The sequence below is a fragment of the Sus scrofa genome, chromosome 13 (genome assembly GCF_054392235.1).
Source record: "Sus scrofa isolate SSC_HxYL_T2T_F1_AM1 chromosome 13, Sscrofa_HxYL_maternal_Yorkshire_Landrace_v2.0, whole genome shotgun sequence".
NCBI lineage: Eukaryota > Metazoa > Chordata > Mammalia > Artiodactyla > Suidae > Sus > Sus scrofa.
Genome location: NC_139395.1, coordinates 153,298,254 through 153,316,068, shown reverse-complemented (window position 1 = coordinate 153,316,068; position 17,815 = coordinate 153,298,254). Strand labels below are relative to the sequence as shown.

General features: G+C 45.5%; 1 protein-coding gene across 26 annotated transcripts in view; it reads right to left on the bottom strand.

Annotated features, from left to right (window-relative positions):
- Positions 1 to 17,815, bottom strand: part of ILDR1 (immunoglobulin like domain containing receptor 1) — a 50,508-nt gene that overhangs the window by 14,948 nt on the left and 17,745 nt on the right. For 8 of the 26 annotated variants that reach the window (XM_084991057.1, XM_084991066.1, XM_084991064.1 and 5 more), the window contains 6 exons: positions 14,870 to 14,935; positions 12,869 to 13,039; positions 10,849 to 10,998; positions 6,901 to 7,020; positions 6,483 to 6,629; positions 178 to 309 (listed from right to left, as the gene is read on the bottom strand). In XM_084991057.1, the coding sequence (XP_084847183.1) occupies positions 178 to 309; positions 6,483 to 6,629; positions 6,901 to 7,020; positions 10,849 to 10,998; positions 12,869 to 13,039; positions 14,870 to 14,891 (742 nt within the window). In that variant the 5' untranslated portion in view covers positions 14,892 to 14,935. Of the gene's footprint in view, positions 1 to 177; positions 310 to 6,482; positions 6,630 to 6,900; positions 7,021 to 10,848; positions 10,999 to 12,868; positions 13,040 to 14,869; positions 14,936 to 15,612; positions 15,829 to 17,815 lie in introns of those variants that run through there. The other 18 variants (XM_005654050.4, XM_084991053.1, XM_084991059.1 and 15 more) reach the window with 6 other exon arrangements.

Here is a 17,815-nt window from a genome sequence, read left to right as displayed (position 1 = left end):
CTGGGCAGAAACATGCTCCTCAGAATCAGGGCACCGAAGTGCCACCTTATTTAGCTTGCATCTACCCCCTCCCATCCTCAAAGGTAAAGATGCCCACCATATTGGTTCTGAAGACCTCCGATGCAGCCCATGCTCCTACCTTGCCCTCTCCCACCCCAAATTTCTGGCAAAATTTACCTCGCTGTAGCAGTGGGTTCATTGGATAAGATGAAAACTGGGAGCTCCTGTCCGCCCCCCAGTACAGGGGTTTTTCCATCATCTGAGGGCCTAGGGCCTGAACCTGCTTCATGTAGCGATGGCGGGCCAGGGCTGCAGGGGGAAAAGGAGAAATGCAGAACCTCAGCCAGGGCAAGGCCCACACCTCCCACTTCACTCCTCTCCACCTAGCAGCCTTGCCAAGAAGCCACTTTCTCTCCTGGAAGTTTATTGTGACCTCGCTTGCATGAGAGTAAGAGTGAAGGGAAGTAGTAAATCAACTGGCAAGGCACTAGGAATAAATTCCCTAGGCAAGACTGCAACTCCTGCAACCCTAGGAAAGTACACTCTTAAAACTTGACTTCCTAGTCTCCAAAACATTTCATCATCCTACCCAGTCCTAAAGGTTACCTAAAAGGTGTAGGTAGATACATAGATAGTACCAGGCAATGAAATCTCAGGCCACAGGCCAAATATAGTAGGTACAGATGCAAAGGGCTTAGAGGAGCTGTGAGTCAGAGGCTGCCTGGGAAGCTCAGGACTGCCTTCTCAAAGTGGAAAAAGAAATAGAGAAGGACACTGATGCTGAGGTCAATGGGCAGAATTACTGGTAAAGGAAGAGGGACTGAAGAATGTTTTTGGCTGGTAATGCCAGCCCAGGGTGGGAGAAAACCAGGGGGAAGAGGGCAGAGAATGCAAAAAGCTGAAGTGGATCCTTTCTGCTCTTCTCCTCACTTTATTAAGTGTTGGGGTTTTCCCTAAGTAGGGGGAATCTTTAATGGGTGGAGTAGAAGCAGGGAAGGGAGAAGGGAAATACCATTTCCTTTCAGGGCAAGGTGAAGAATATGAAAAAGCAGCACAAGAGATCCACAGAAATGGTTCTCCAGTCCCCTAGGGGCAGCTGATCTGAAGCATGCATCCCACAGCAAGTGCAAATTAAAAACGAATGCATCTAGTTGTTTTTGCTCATGAATTTCTATTTTGGGTTAATGGAGACTGAGTGCACATGTCTCCCAAGGTCCCTGTCTATCCATGCATGTAGGAAATGTACTCGTGTGCTTAAGTGCAGGGAATGCCTGCCTTAGCACTCTCATCTCTTTCTGGGTTTCCCAAGCCCAGTGCCCACCCCTAAAGCAAGAGGGCTTTTTCAGAGGCTTCCTCTTGCCACAGTAGGTGGGGGCAGAAGGCAGGCATTCTGGGCCCAGCTGCATAGGGTAAGGGATTCGCTAAGGCCAGCAGCTAAAGAGCCACCTGGAAGGCTACCCAATGGCTCTAGTGTGAAACCAACTTCCAGCACAACAGGAAGTGGTTGTAGCCAAGCCCCCAGAAATATCTGGAGCTCCAGCCCTGATGGTGAGTCACAGCCCAGGCTGGAGGAAATCAGATGCAAACTTAGAGCAGCTCACCCAGCTGCTATACCTTCATGCCCAGGGACAGCACCCCAGATCCTCCGAAGACAAGTCCTCTTGCTCAGCACTTTCCTCTCCCTCTTATTAACAGATGCCTCCCCCAGCTCACTATACATGCTGCATCCAGCACATGTAATGCCCTGCTTAATATGTGCCAGTCACTTGACATGTACTAACCAATCCTCAGAAATATCTCTTCATTTGAGAATCAGATGAGGAAGTTATGTTTAGAGAGGTTACCTTCCCGGCCCAATGTCCCACAGCTGGTGATTGGCAGAGGCAGCATGTGACCTTGTGTCTGACACCCGAGCCTGTACCCTTTCTGCCAAACCACAGAGTCCCCAGACTCCTTTATTTCTGTGATAAACCAAAAAATAAACTCTTCCCCAGAAGTACCCCCTCCCTTTATTTCTCTCCACTCAGCACCACATCTTTCGGAACCCACTCCAGACTAATCTCTGCTTCTAAGGACTGGAGACACCTGATTCTTTTGGTAACAACTCTATCCATCTATCCATCCCCTGACCCCCTCTAATTAAATCTCGGTTTCCTCCAGATGGTACCTATCCCCCCTCTTGGCCACTTCCTTTACCAACTCTCCTGATTGGAGAGAATGAGAGTCGGGCTTACTCCTTGCTCCCCAAATGATTTTTTAATTAATGAAACTCCCTGCACAGATGACTCCCTAGAAACCCTTCCAGATCCATCATGAGCTTTCCTATCATATTTACACACCTGTTCCTTTCTTAGCTGCCACCATTTTTTTCCCAGGATCCCTCCCTTCCCTGATGCACTAGAACTCATGAGATGGGAGTAGAAAAATACACTGAGCTTCTCCCTTGCCCTCCTGTCCCTGGAAACAGCTCTACAGGGAGATCTAAACTTCTAGGGGTGTCCGTTGCTCCCCCAGTGGGAAATCAGACAGGCTAGAAAATAGGCAATGCACAGAAATTAACAAAGCTTCAAAAGACTCCCAATACATTATTTCCGAACCTCAGTGGGGTAAAGTCTGCCTTGGTCACCTTTAATGAACTGGTTAAATATACAGACTCCTGGCTCCCACTCCCAGTCTAGGCCTCAGTCTAATACAAGGTGAGAAAATCCACATTGTCAAGCTCCTTGATTTTCATTCGGAGAGTTGAATTGGAGTTGATTGTCCACTCTCAAGAACATTCTGAGAATTATGATATCCGGGATAGGTTTCCTTGAATACAGGCTTGGCGGGTTACATGAACTTCAATTTGATTCTTCCATGTCCTAGCTAGGTAATTTTGAGCAAGTTTCCAAAGATTCTAAGCCCAATCTGCTCATCTCAGAGCTGGGGTAATAATATCTATTTCACAAAGTTATTTAAGTTAAATAAGGGAAAGCACATGACGTGTCTAATACATGACAGTCAATAGTGGTGGCTTTCACTGTTATAATAATTGTTAAAAATAAGTTGCTCCTTTCACCTTGGATCTCATAGAAGACAAAAAGTACACATTTGGAGACTATACCACCAAAATATTCCTCAGTTTTGAGGAAAACCCAGGGCATGTTCTTTTAAGAAACCCTCTTCATGCTGGAAATAACACTCAACACCTCCCCTCCTCCAGAGACCCGCAGCCAGCACCATCTGTGTACCTCACCCATGGTGTCCCCGAGGACCTCCGACTCTCACCATTCCTGACCACCCTGTCTCCACTCTTACAGCGTGTTCTTCACCCTCTCAGACCCATGGCTTTGCTTTTTTGTATATACTGCCAGTCCCTTCAGCGACATCCTCAGGGGCATCCCAGAATCACCTGGCCCTTGAACTCTTGCCGTTTTGGCTTTAGGGAACTACCAGCCGATGCTTCCTGGGCTCACAGTGGGCCCAGGTGGGCTGCACAGTCAGGCAACCAACCTCAAGTAGCCCTTCTCCCAATGCGCCTTTCCTTGACTGATCTAGCAACCCTACTTCCCTCCTCCAGAGCAGCAGTTTAAACATTCCCCACTTCTCATGCCTTCCTCTCCCCATGAACTGACAGCTGGTGATCTGCCTTTGTTGAGGAAGAGGAACCAGCCCTGGACATGGACTTGAGGGACCTAGGTCTAATCCAGGGCTCACCACTAACAAGCTGTGCGTAGTTGTGGAAAAGTCTCACTAGGCCTCACTTCCCTCAGCTGAGGGGAGGGGAAGGGGGGGGACACAGATCAGAGATTCTCTGTGTAGCCTGTGGCCCACTGCAGGGTGTGTCTAGAGGTTCTGTGGGGACAAGAGCCAGCAACCAATCTAGGGATGGAAGTTGTTTCTCCAGCTCTCAAGGAAAAAATGAGGTTCCAAGTCAATAACTTTCATCTTTTAAGTTCTACGGTGGGTTGTCTACTACTACTAGTGAATTACAAAAGGTTACTAAACTTTGGTGTCATTTTCATTCTCTGCTATCTGGTCCTCTACTAACTCTCACTGGAAAGTAGAAGCAGGCTGGGGAAGTGAGCTGTGGTCACGGAAGCTCAAGAAGCAATGATAATGTTCTCAAAGCTGCCTTTTGCGTCTAGAATTTTGATGTGCTGAAATTGAGACAGGCTGGTGTGAGCTCCTAGCTCAGCTTCTTCCCTTGCACTTTATAAACAGCTTCCACATGTTAATGACTTCCTCTCTCCCTTCAGAGGGCTGGCTTCCTTTTCCTTTCCTCTCTAAAGGTAGTCCTTTCACTGTAAGCTTTATGTCACTCCCACTGGTTCCATCCCTCCTCAGTCATCCATCGCCTCACCCCCACAACGTGCCCCTTCACTCTCTTTCTATTGGCCTTGGTTTTACATCTACAAATATGCTGAGGGTTACCTCATGCTAAGAAAACTGATCACACACACCCTCTTTCCCATCCAAGAGCTTTCTTTAACAACTCCTTCCCCTGCCATGTCATTTCTCCTCTTGTCACCAAATTTCTCAGGACAATCTCCCCAAGTGACTCACTTTGAAAGTGATCTCATCTGCTCAAGTTCAAGGATCTTTATTTGTCGCTCACATTTCTTTATCTCACCAGTTCTTCTAAATGAACTCTAACCACTTAGGAGAAACCCCTTTCCTCCAGAACCTGTTCAGCAACTTACTGACAGTGGATACATTTATCACTGGTGCTGACTCTATCTCTAGCTCTGCCCGTTTTGAGTGCCCCACCAATCTAGGGATTCCAAGAAGGTATCTTGGGAGGGTTTCTCTCATCTCAATCCGCATATTACTACTCCAATGACAGCAACTTCTCCTTCTCTGGGGCATCTCTCCCAGAGGCCCCCAAAAGTTAGGAAGCTCCATGGCCCAATACTGAGTTCTCTATTTTTCTTCTCTCAAAAGGAGTTCACTGGTATCTCAGCCAATTCCATTAGTGAGCTATGAAAAGAGGCTGTGGCAGCCTCTGCTGTGGGAACTTCAGACATTCATAAGCCAGATGAGCACAAATGCAACACCGCACTGCTTCTGCAGTATACCAGCTGTGGGACTCCTGACCTTTAATCTCCTCATTATTAAATAATGATGATACCTGCCTTCTAGGGTTGTGAGGATTCAAAAGGGAAACATATGCAAAGGGTCCACACATACCAGACATCCAATACAAGTTAGTTCTCTTTTCCTGTAAGACAGCAACCTCAGAACATAGGCTTGAAACCAGACCGTTGACCTTCTTGATATTGTAGATTAGGTTTTGTTTCTATCTTAAGGGCCCATTCTTTATGTTTTCTTTTTAAAAGTTTCCTTTCAAATGGACTGGAAGGAGAAGAGTGATGATAGCTGGGTGCTCAGACTACATTTTCCTGAATTTCTCAAATTTTCTACAATGTGAAACTTTACTTACATCATCAGGAAAATGAAATGTGGTTTCAAAAACACAAAAACCCCATTTAAAGCTGTGGCGTCTGCTCCATCTATTTTAGTCAGAAAAGATCTTTGTAGAATAATTTTTTTCTTTTGCCCTCCCCATGTATTCTATAGCCCAATCTTTTAGGGCATGTCATAATTCTGTTTTAAAAAGTCAGATTTCAGCCCAAAGAAAGGTCATACTAGAGCAAGACCTTCTTCTATTCCCACTTTCCTTTGTCTGAAACAGAGTCCCCAGTCTAGCAGCTTTGCATCACCTGTGAACTTATGAGAAATACAAATTCTCAGACCCACCTAAGACTGATTAAATCAGAAACTCTGGAGATGGAGCTGACAATTAAGTTTCTTTTTGGGTCTTTTTAGAGCCGCACCTGCGGCATATGGAAGTTCCCAAGCTAGGGGTCGAATCAGAGTCACAGCTGCCAGCCTATACTACAGCTCGTGGCAATGCCGGAACCTCAACCCACTGAGAGTGGCCAGGGATAGAACCCATATTCTCGTGGATACTAGTTGGGTTCCTAACCACCTGAGCCACAACAGGAACTCCAGGGCTGGCAATTAAGTTTTAACAAGGCCTCCAGGAGATTCTTAAGTTTGAGAACCTTGTTCCAACACTTCTCTCTTCTGACCTCTTCTTTTCAAGTCCTCTCTAAGGAGTGGCCTTCTTGCTCATGGCTACCCACAAACCACTCCCTTCAGCCACCTCATGCCCAAACAATGTCCGTACTAGAAGCAAATACTGGAGCACAGGTATATCAGGGACGCCAAGGAAGAGCCATCAGTAGGCAGTGCCATCTGAAGGAGGCCTTAGGCAGGCTAGGATGTGAGCAGGCAGAGGTCCTTTCTCTTGGTCCTGTAGCTTCCCTAAGCACCATTTTCTGAGCTGAGGCCAAAGACCTCTGAGCCTGTGATAGGAGGAGGGTGTGGAGGAGACCCAGGAAGAATGCAAGTTCTGACCTGGGCATGTGAAACAGATGTGTCTGGGGCACCAGGCTCCTGCACTGCCCCACCCCCACTGCACATGCATCCCCTCTCACCTTCCTCGGGGCAGCAGCAGCGGGTGGGACAGCAGGGGCAGCGGAGGTAGCAGCAGCAATACTGAGGACAACACTGGCACCAGCACACTCCAATCAGCAGGAGCAGGAGGAGGGCGCCCAGGATGATGAAGATCACCGTCAGCCAGTCTGTGGGGGAGAAGCCCAGCAGGGATTGAACTACAAAGGCAGGGGCATGCTTCAGGTGGACATTCTAGAGGTCTGAAAAACACAGCTCTTGACCTACAGGTTAAGGTTGAGCAGTATACAGGTGAAAAAAAAAATTAGCTTAGGTAAAGGAATTTCAGAGGTGGGCAGCCGACAACAATAACCTAGTCTTGCTTGTTTCTGTTTTTGTTTTTTTCTGTATATAAAAGTGTCACAGTGGGTTGGCCAAATAGAAGGCTCCGGCAGCACTTACGCAGGACAATGAGCTTCACTTCCTTATCTGGGTCTCCTGACGTGTCCCCCGGAGCCTCAATGGTGCAATAATACACTCCATGGTCCCACCACATCACTTCATTAATCACAAGATCTGCTCCTGCAAGGAGGGAGGGGAAAATGCCAGTGGTTAAAGGAGAGAGCACTGGTTTCTAACTTGTGGTAGCTTCAAGACCCCAGCATTGTCCTTCCACATCCTAAGAGAGCTTCTCATAGTTCAGAGGAAGGCCTCAATTCCTTCGCGACCTCCTTCTTTCTCCAAAAAATATAAAGGTGGTAGAAATGACCATTCATTGAGCCCTTCTAGAAACCTTGAAAGGATTTTGGATACATCACCTCATTTATTTCCCCCCCAAAACTCTCTAAGTGGGTGAGGTACAGATTACTAGCTATCTCTCAGAGTCTATTCTCCCTTTCTCTCATGGTTCTAGAATTTCTGGTCATGTACATGGCCATGCAGAATAAAGTCAGTATTTCCCATCCTCTCTTACAGATGAACATGGACGCGTGACTGAATTCTGATGGAGAGAATGTAAGCAGAAGTGTCACCTGATGACTCCCAGGAACTTTACTAAAAACCATTTGGGGATTTCTTTGCCCTTTTCTTCTTCATCTCTTCTTGTACTCTGTTATCTGGAAGGCAAATGTGATGGCTGCCATCTTGGACTATGAGGAAGAAGATGACATTCTTGGTGAGCTGGAAGGAGCTTGGGTCCCTGAGGATTTAATGGAACAGAGCCACCACAGTAGTTCTGGTCTGTCTACTTCCAAATTTATACACAAGAAGAAAAAACTTCTTTATGAAGTCGATAATATTTTTGGCTTTTGCTTACTTGCAATCAAACTTAATCCTGATAAGGTGGGTAGGATGATTACCTGCATTTCAGATGAGGAAACAAAACTAGAGGAAGCTAGAAGAGAGAGAGAGGTATCAGAGGTAGGTTCAAATATATGTCTCTGCCTCAAAACGGTGCCCTTAGCTCCTAAGTTCTAATGATCTCCAAACTGGGTGGAAAACTCCACAGTCTGGATTCCTCACCAGCTGTGGATACACACTTCTGAATCTTGAAGCGACAGGTGAAATGAACTTGAATAAGTAAGAATGAAAGGCCAATATCTTTTTATATTGAAGTATGGCTGATTTACAATATCATGTTAGTTTCAAGTGTACAGTGCAGCAAATCAGTTTATATATATGTATAAAACTTTTAGATTTTTTTTGGATTCTCTTCCATTGTAGGTTATTATAAAATATTTAGTTCCCTGTGCCATACAGTAGGTTCTTGCTGGTTATCTGTTTTATATACAGTAGTGTGTATATGTTGTTTCCATATACAGTAGTGTGTATATGTTGTTTCCAACTTCCTAATGTATCCACTTTGGTAACCATAAGTTTGTTTTCTATGTCTGTGAGTCTCTTTCTGTTCTGGAAATAAGTTCATTTTGTTTGCATTTTTTTTTTAAGATTCCACATGTAAGCAATGTCATATGATATTTATCTTTGTCTGGCTTACTTCGCTTCGTATGGTAATCTCTAGGTCCATCTATGTTACTGCAAATAGCATTATTTCATTCTATGTTATGAAAACTTAGGAGTAAATGTTACTCAAGAAAAGAATTTCAGTTCTTGTGAGCCCTAAGCGCTGTGCTACCCCATTAATATAGATGAATGTTAAGTTCATGCTCAGTAAATGCAACAAGTGTTCAGTAAAGACGTTTTGTGGGTCTAGCATGATGTCAGACTCTGTGGAAGATCAAATAAGACCTGTTTCTGTCCCCAAAGGGCTTAAAGTTCAGTCAAAGACATGGCAGGCAGGGTCAGGGCAACCCCTATGTCCCTGTGTTTCAGCTACAGTTAGTACCAGGGACATCTTCAAATTCTTACGGACCTTAGCATTACAGACTTGCTCCTGCTTGGTTAGCAGTCATAGCTGCAATTCTTTATTATCTGTTTGTCAAGAAATATTTATTGAGGAAATGAAACAAACATGCGAGGTCACGCACCACTGGAGATAACTTCGACTTCTGTTTCCTTCTCTTCTACGTCAATCCCTACCATTTTTTCCTACCCATGATTTTCCAAACCCACTGCCCTTCTCAGAAACAAGCTTCCCCTCGACCTGGAAGAATGGTGAAAGTGCTCTGGGGGAAGTTCTCCCTCCAAGGTTAATGTGTATTATATAAATCTGCCCCAATTTTTATTAGAGGCATAAAGATTATTTAGGGATGTCAGAGTAATGAGGACATTCAGATATGTTAATATTTTAAATGATTCAAGAACTGATTTTACAGGATCATCTCAAATGATGCAAACCCAGGTATAAAAGTATCAGAAAACAAGGGCTCCAAGAAGTCACAACAAGCCTGGAGGTAGAAATTTAAACCAAAGAGAAATACCACTTTCCCATGGGAGTAAGAAGGAGACAGGCTTTGACCAAAAGGTGGTTGAAAGTAGAGGTAGTAGACAATGCTGCTCAAAATTAGAAATAACAACCAAAAAAAGACAGAAAATCAGGGACTATCACCTAAGGGGACTTTTATCCTTCAAAAACTGTAAAGGAGACTTGCTAATTAAAGAGACTGTAAACTTTGGGGTTGGATTAGAGCTAATTCTGTGCATTCTGAAAACAGCAGAGCTACCCTGAACTTCTGAGGATATACCTAGCGACTTGAAAAGGACAGATGTTCCCTAAGGCCAAGAGTTCAAGGGCTACCTCGGGAAAATCAGAGGTTGAATGTCAAAGGATCAGATTTTACAGCCAAAGTGTTATACACACAACTGGAAAATAGTTTTAAACTGGGTCGATCTACCTCTAAACAGTTTAGAATATTCACCAATTTCCTCACATTGTTGTTAAGGGTACCCTTAGAGCCCTGCTTGGTGTATTCTCCTCCTCCCCTTTTCTTTCACTTTTAACCAGAAAATATTTGCCTAACACTGCACATAAAGCTCAGTGAAACAGGTTCTAAATTCCATACCGATACCCCACTGCAACAGTCCTGGATTACAAGACTGTTGTAATTATTGACACCCATTCAAAAGTATGCTTCATAACTTAATTTCACTGCATACTTAGTGTTTACCAAATGCTTTATACATATCAGCTCACTGAATCCTCCACGACATAGGTACTATGGCAAGTCCCATCTTACAGAAATTGAGGCTAAAAAAATGGAAGGGACTTGCCCAAGTTCACACACCCTATAAGTGCAAAACAGGGACCACACCTGAGTCTGACTCCAGAGCCAGGGCTGACAGCTCTTCCCTGGACCTCCACGAACAGTTGATAGGCTTGAGACATCTCAGTTAATCACAGTTGATACTTGCTTCAGTGTGGGAGCCAAAGACCACTATGCCCATCTCTCAGGTGAGGTGGCAGAGGCCAAGGAAAATACCAGATCTGCCACGGTCACTAAGCAAAGGAGTGGAAGCATAGGGACACTCACCCCCATTTTTTGATTCCATGCCCAATGCTCTTTCCTCAATTGATGGAGGGTGATGGTCGCAAAGTGACCATCTACTTAGAAGCCCCTAATTCTTTAGATTTGGGCAACAGGACTAACCAGAGGGGAATGCAGGGGACTGGGGTTTGAGAAGACCCTGAGAGCAATTTGTGGAAGGAATCGAGGTACTTTGAGCCCCATGTTAGCCCTGAATCTCAGGAAAGCAAAGGAACCCATCCATTCCCAGACTTTTGGCCAAAGTTGTAGGACATCCTCTTGTCTACGACCAACTTCCAGGGCAGTGCTGACTTCAGATGGGGCAGCACATTTGGTGTATCTGGCACTTTCTTCAAACAATGAAAGTGACCAAGTAGACCATCAGGCAGCAGAAAAAAAGGGAAATCCCCACAATGACTCAGCTGGCTAGGCCTGGTGTCTGCACATCTCCCCACCCCCAGTTCCCTGCTGCCTCCTCCACACTCACGGTTCTGGATGGTGATCTTGCGCTGCCGGTAATCCACCCCCAGCACGGGCTCATTCTGCCCCCGCCTCTGGGCCACAATTCGGACCTCCCGCTGGCTGTCATTGCAGTCATTGGATGGGTCCTGGCCCAGGGATAAAGCCGCCTGGTACGCTGAGGAGAGAGGACACACCCAAGTCACATCACCCAGCAGGGGGAATTCCCGTGAAGAGAGGTGCCCTTATGGGGCCCTGGAGCAGTGAAGCTTTATCAGTTGATCCTAAGCCTATGCATCCCCTGGAAATCTTTTTTTTTTTTTTTTTTTTTTTTTTTTTTTTTTATGGGCTGTACCCTAGGCATATGGAGGTCCCCAGCCTAGGGGTCCAATCAGCTATAGCCACTTGCCTACACCACAGCCACAGCCACGCAGGTCCAAGCCACGTCTGCAACCTACACCACAGCTCATGGCAACGCCGGATCCTTAACCCACTGAGCGAGGTCAGGGATCGAACCTGTGTCCTTATGGATGCCAGTCAGATTTGTTTCTGCAGAGCCATGTCGGGAACTCCTGGAAACCTTGTTAAACATGAAGATTCTGGTTCTGCAGGTCTGGAGTGGAGATTTGAGATTCTGCATCTCTAACGGTGAAACCAATGATGCAGACTCTGAGCAGTAAGACTCCAGACCCCTCTTACAGGCCATCATTTCCAAATCTTGACCATACCCCCATCTCCCACCCCAATTTCCCTTGCCTCACTTTCAAAATCAACACAGAATCTTCTCCCAAAGGGTTCATCCACTTGTCCTTACAATAAAAGTTTTGAGAGCCATTAAATCTGCTGGTGACAAATGCCCACCATCCAGTCCCTCTGAACTTCCCACCTAATCCATGCATTTTAAGAGTAACTCCTTGAGGAAACCTGAATTTAGAGAGGGGTCATCTGGGGACAATGGTGGCTCAGTGGGTGACTCAGATAGTTAGGTTTTTGAGTTGATATTATAAGATATTAGACCGGGCTAAAAAGGTAGAGTTAATGCCTCCCCCTCCTTTTCCACATCTCAGGAAGCTCAGTTCCTTCCTGTGACAGAGTATCATTTCTAGTCTCAAAACTCCTACAATGTTAATTGACCCAGGCTGGCAGGGGACATCTGGGTTCCTCTGTTCCTTGAGAGAGGCAGAGGTGGGTGGCGAGGGGAAGAGCTTTGGTTCCAGGGAGCAGAACTGATATGAGTGGAGCAGTTGTTACTGAGAGATATGACTTGGCTAAATGCAAGGGGAGTTGCCCGGCACTCAGAGATGTCCAACAATGAACGGCTGCTTGTGGCCAGCAAGCTCTCCATCACTGAGAGTGTTTTGCCAGCAGAAGAATGACCACAGGAAGGTTGGCCACAGAAGGGAATGTGGCAGTGGGCAGGAGATTCACAAATAACCCCTCTTCATGCATCCTGGGCAGCATAGGGGTCTTTCTGTCTACATTCTAAGGTGTAGGTGGTGATGGCAGGCAGATCTACATCCTCATCTTAACACCCTGGTGGACAACGGGGAATGAACTAGGAGGCAGGACCTTCTCTGCCTTTCGCTTAATGTCTGAGCCACCTTAAGCCTTTTTAGAACAAAGTAAGACATAAATTTTGAAATAAATAAAATAGGGAGTTCCCTTCAAGGCTCAGTGGTTAATGAACCCAACTAGGATCGATGTGGATGCAGGTTCGATCCCTGGCCTTGCTTGGTGGGTTGGGGATCTGGCGTTGCCATGAGCTGTGGTGTAGTGTGCAGACTCGGCCACAGCTGCAGCTCCAATTCAACCTCTAGCCTGGGAACTTCCATATGCTGTAGGTTCAGCCCTAAAATGCAAAATAAATAAATAAATAAAGTGATCCCGAACAAGTTACTTGGTCCACCTGGCTTCAGTTTATCTATACAATGAGGGGACTGCATCAAGTGATGTTTCTGACTTCTCACCGTAGGAATCTGCGATGTTAAATAATTCCATACCCCAAGGGCAGTACTTCACAGAGGGACCAGGGGGTGGGGAGCACTCACATGCAGAGTAGTAATCAAAGATGGGGTCCTTGCAGAAGGACTTGAAGCGCCACGTCACCACCACATCCTGGAGCTGGGCAGAAGTGGTGTAGTCACATTTGAGGATGACGGAGGCAAACAGGGTGACATAGCGCTCTGTGTGCTGGACTGTCACCAGCAAAGACAGGCACCCTGCAGCCAAGAGCAGAAGAATGTGCTGAAGGCAGACCAGGTCTCTAAGGGGTGACCCACTTCTATTTATGGGGCCATAAAAGCAATGCACACAAGCAAACACACTGCCTGACTGGCTGGGAGCAGCTCACAGGTGGTCTGTGTTCTTCCCTAGCCTAGGCAGGGTGTGAGTGGCAACTGCACAGACACCCTGGGGAAATGGAAATGGAGGAGGAGTAGAGCAAAGACTATGACTCCCAAGTTTCTCACAGCCCACAGGCAGTGATAACACATCCAACAATAAAGAGATGATTAAAAGAAGGCCATGTATGTACTGGAGTGACTTTGCTAATATACATACTCTTTAATGTCACTCTCTTCTTAAAATGTTTTCCCACTTCCCTAAGGATAAAGTTCAACCTCTGTTCCCTGGCCTAGGAGGCCAGTAAGGTCTGTCTTCAGCCTTCCTGCAGGCCATCCCCCTTCATGCCCCACCCCCTCCCCGGCTTCGGCCTCTCTGAACTTGCCCGAGTCCTTCCTGTGCTAGGATCACTGTCTCCTCCAGGTCCTCCCACATGTAGATCTCAGCCAGAGCTCTCCCCGCCGTCACCAGCCACCACTCGACTCCCTTCACCAGGCTAAGTACTATTTATTCCTTGAGTCTTCAGCTGCACCCTCACCTCCTCAAGAAGCCTTCTTTGACTGCAAGCCAAGGAGCAGGGCTCCTTCTGTGTTCCCAAAGTGCCTTATCCTACACCCAGACAGTGCTTTCCCTACTTCTTGGGGATGGCTTGTCTACTGTAGCGTCTGAGAAGACCTACAGGATTTGCCTCTGACTCACTATTCAAACACAAGAGCCTCATACTGTGCCTATCACCTCTTTTGCACCCAACAAATGTTTGCTGAATAAATGATGGAACGAATGACCAAGAATACATTAAACAGCAGAACTGGCAGTACAAGTGGTCAACAATATAAGCATAAAGTAAATAAAACAAAAATGATCAGACTGTGGCAAATTTTATCAAGAAAGACTTGAAGGAATTAATTTTTCTCTTTTTTTTTTTTTTTTTTTTTTAACTTTCTCCCCTTACCTCCAAGTCTGCAGATACACTTAAAGCTCTAGGTCTGTGTTGATGAGAAACCAGGTAGCACAGACATGTCAGGTGGGACTTTGATATGGTCAAAGGTCCACACATAGCCAGCATCTTCGAATGTTCCTGTGTCAATATGGATTCTAGGCCAAGTTATAGGGGGACATGTCATAGGAAGTCCAGTGTAGAGCAGCAGTACTCAAACTTGAGCATGCACCACCAGGAGTACTCAGGCCAGCCCACACATCACTATCAGTAGGAGTTTCTTTTTTTGTCTTTTTGCCATTTCTTGGGCCGCTCCCACGGCATATGGAGGTTCCCAGGCTAGGGGTCGAATAGGAGCTGTAGCCACTGGCCTATGCCAGAGCCACAGCAACGTGGGATCCAAGCCGCGTCTGTGACCTACACCACAGCTCACAGCAATGCCATATCCTTAACCCACTGAGCAAGGCCAGGGATTGAACCTGCAACCTCATGGTTCCTAGTCGGATTCGTTAACCACTGTGCCACGACGGGAACTCCTGTCTGCAGGAGTTTCTAATTGAGTAGGGCTTGGATGGGACTCAAGAACTTAAATTTCTACCAAATTTCCAGGAGACACTGCTACTACAGCTCTGGGCACCATTCTTTGAGAACCACTGGTGTAGACTAGCTAAAAGACAAACAAACAAGCAAACAAACCTAGGCTTTGGACTCAGATACAACTGGGTTCAAATCATACTTTACTACTTACTTGGACACTGGACAAGTTACTTACTCTCTCTGAGCTTGTGGTTCATCGGCAATGAATGAAGACTGTCATAGTACTAAGCTCACAAGGTCCCTGCAAGCAAGAGTTCAATGAGATAATCCACTTGACATGGTGCCTGGCATGGTGCGGAAACATACACTGCCACGTTAGTGTCAGCATATGAGTCCCTTTCCCATTTTCTCTTATTATGAGAGCCCAGGAGAAATGGGTTCAAGCTAGGATTTCCTCCAATAGAGTTCTCAGGTGGAGCTGCCTTCATTTTGACTGAGTTATTCCCAAAAACAAAACAAATACAGTCACCTTCTTACAGAGCAGCTAGATGGGACTAGCCTAATGGCCAGAGCCACATGGTTCCGAGTCCTGCCTCACCATCTAAGCAAAATGCACATAAGACAGTCCACTAAGGTTTATGATGGGTAGTGGTACCCATTTTTCTCACATCCATGGAGAGAGCGAGCAGGATGTTGCTCAGGACCAGCTCTGATCCCCAGAAATGGCCTGAGCCATCTCCAGGGCTGGGCTTTAAGGAGGATATGCCAGTGCCCGTTATGCTAGAGAGAAGGTCTGCAGAAGCGTGGGGAGATCTCTTGGTGAGGCAGATGTCACAGAAGGACGAGATTTAAGCTAGACCTTAAAACCCAGGTAGGATTAAGATTATAGGTGAAAAACAGGGAGAGGGCAGAGAAACTCATTGTTTCAGGATGGAAGAAAGGAGAGAGCAAAGGCCCTGATCAGGAAAGAGCAGTTACCTGGGGTCACCTGGAGGGAAGCAATCCAGTCGGTACCTCCTCTTTCTTCATTGGAGATAGAGGATAAAAAAGGTGAGCTGAGTGGGAAGTGGGGAGATGGGGTGGAGTGTAACTCCAGTATCAATTTCTAGTTAATGGATAATCACTGAAGGCTTTTCTGAAGAAGACTAAGGTGAAAGTGGTGTTTTTAGGAAGATAGATGACTTCCTTATTTAGCTGTGAATGTAAAAACAACATCATTTTGAAAATAAGCCTTGAGGAGTTTTGGGAAAAGTAGCTGTTCTCTACTAACTGTAGGATTCCTGGAAATCAATCCAATCGGAATGGAAGAGCCAATGACTAGCATCTCAAGCCTAACATGGATTATTTCATCATCTGATTTTTAATTTTTGCTTTTCTATTCTCACTACTCCTTTTTTTTTTTTTTTTTTTTGCAGAACTGACCTGAAATAGACCTTGGGGTTTTCACCCAACACAGCTTTCACTGAACAGCAGAAGCAGCTACAGGTAATATCTGACAGTGAATAGGATGGCACCATCAATAATAGATTATTTTGTTCAATAATGTGTATAGATTGGACTAGAAATAAAAATACTGATTTGTAGTCTAAACAAAATCCCAGGTTCACAAAACATTTTCAAATATTTTCTTTTAATCACTAAATATGATCCCTGGGAAGATACAGGTTGTGCTGTTGCCTGGACACTGAATCTGAGATTGCAAAAGTAAGTGGTTTATCATTTTCTAAGGGGGTCAGAGTCAAGACTCTGCCCAGCTACTCTTTAAATAAAGGACAATGTTTGGTATTCATTAGCTTGCAAATAATCAGAGCATGGGGCCAGACTACATGACCAATAATTAATATACAATGGGCAGTAGTGAACTATAAAGAACTATATGTTCTTTATTTTGCTGAATGGTAATTTGACACAAATAGGAGTTTATTCAAAGGACCCTGGTAAACATTATTTGTGTACAGGTGGGATAGGTGCAGGGAGGTAGCAAGGTTTTGCTGGGAGTCAGAAGAGGGTGTTTGGTTGGAGCCAGAAGTTGTTCTGGGGTAGCTTTGAAAATGGGTGAATCTGACACCCTGAGGGGGGAATAAGGGGACAAGGGTGATCACGTTCATTACCAAATGCTCACTGAGCTCCCCTTCCGTGAATCTCTTATCGTGGACAAACCACACGTGGAGTGACATGACTCACCTTTACCAACGTCAGCACTGGCTTGGCTGCCTGGGTGCTACTTTTTTATCCTCTCTTCAATTTCATCCCTCAAGCCAATTTCAAGCTTTGAAAAATGCCAGGTTCTCACATAGTTGACCATATGGAGCTCACTCACACTCTCTCCAAGGAACTGCTATCCGCATAGCATCCTGCACAGCTCCCAGACCTTCACCCCCTTCCCTCTGCCCCCACTCCCCACATGGAAAGCGGGGGAGAGCAAACATTTCTCCCTCCTTCTCAGCTGTTGCTCTGCATCCCAGTATCTACTGTGTGCCAGGTGATGTACATACATTGTCCCTAACAGGGTGGGGTCAGCCTTGCTCACATATGTGAGCAAAAATTCAGCGACTATATTAAGCCAAACCCTCTCAGCCTCAGGATTTGAACTTGGGTCTTGCTCACACCAAAACCTAATATTTCCTCAGCAGGCAAGCCTGACCTTCCAAGTAGAAGTCAGGCTCTAGACCCTCAAAAACCAAGAGTAATTTCCAAATCAAGAGGAAGATAAGGGAAGTAGCAAGACAGCCCATCTCTGAGGCAGAAACCTCCCACCTTTCTTTTCCTTTAGCCTCTAATTTCTCATGAAACTAATCACATTGGTCATGCACACTACTAAGCAGGTAAGGTTTTTAAGAAGATACTAAGGAAAGCAGAATCTGAGCAGAAGATATGACTAGATTCAAAAAGACAAATATTCTGTTTGTGTATGTCCTGGTTGCATCTTTACTCCTTTAAATTTAGTACTATGAGTTCGCAAGTTCTTAAGTTGTCTTTCTATTCTCAAATTCCCTTCATCCTGTGGCATCTCCTTTTCCCCAATTCATTACCAATTTTCTATTTGTATTTATCATTTTCTCTTGAAAACTTTAATTCTGGAGACTGACCTTCTGAGTTCAAATTCTGCTTCCACTCCCTCACTAGCTAAAAGACATGATGAGTTATTTCCAAACCACAGTTGCTTCTTTATATGCAAAAC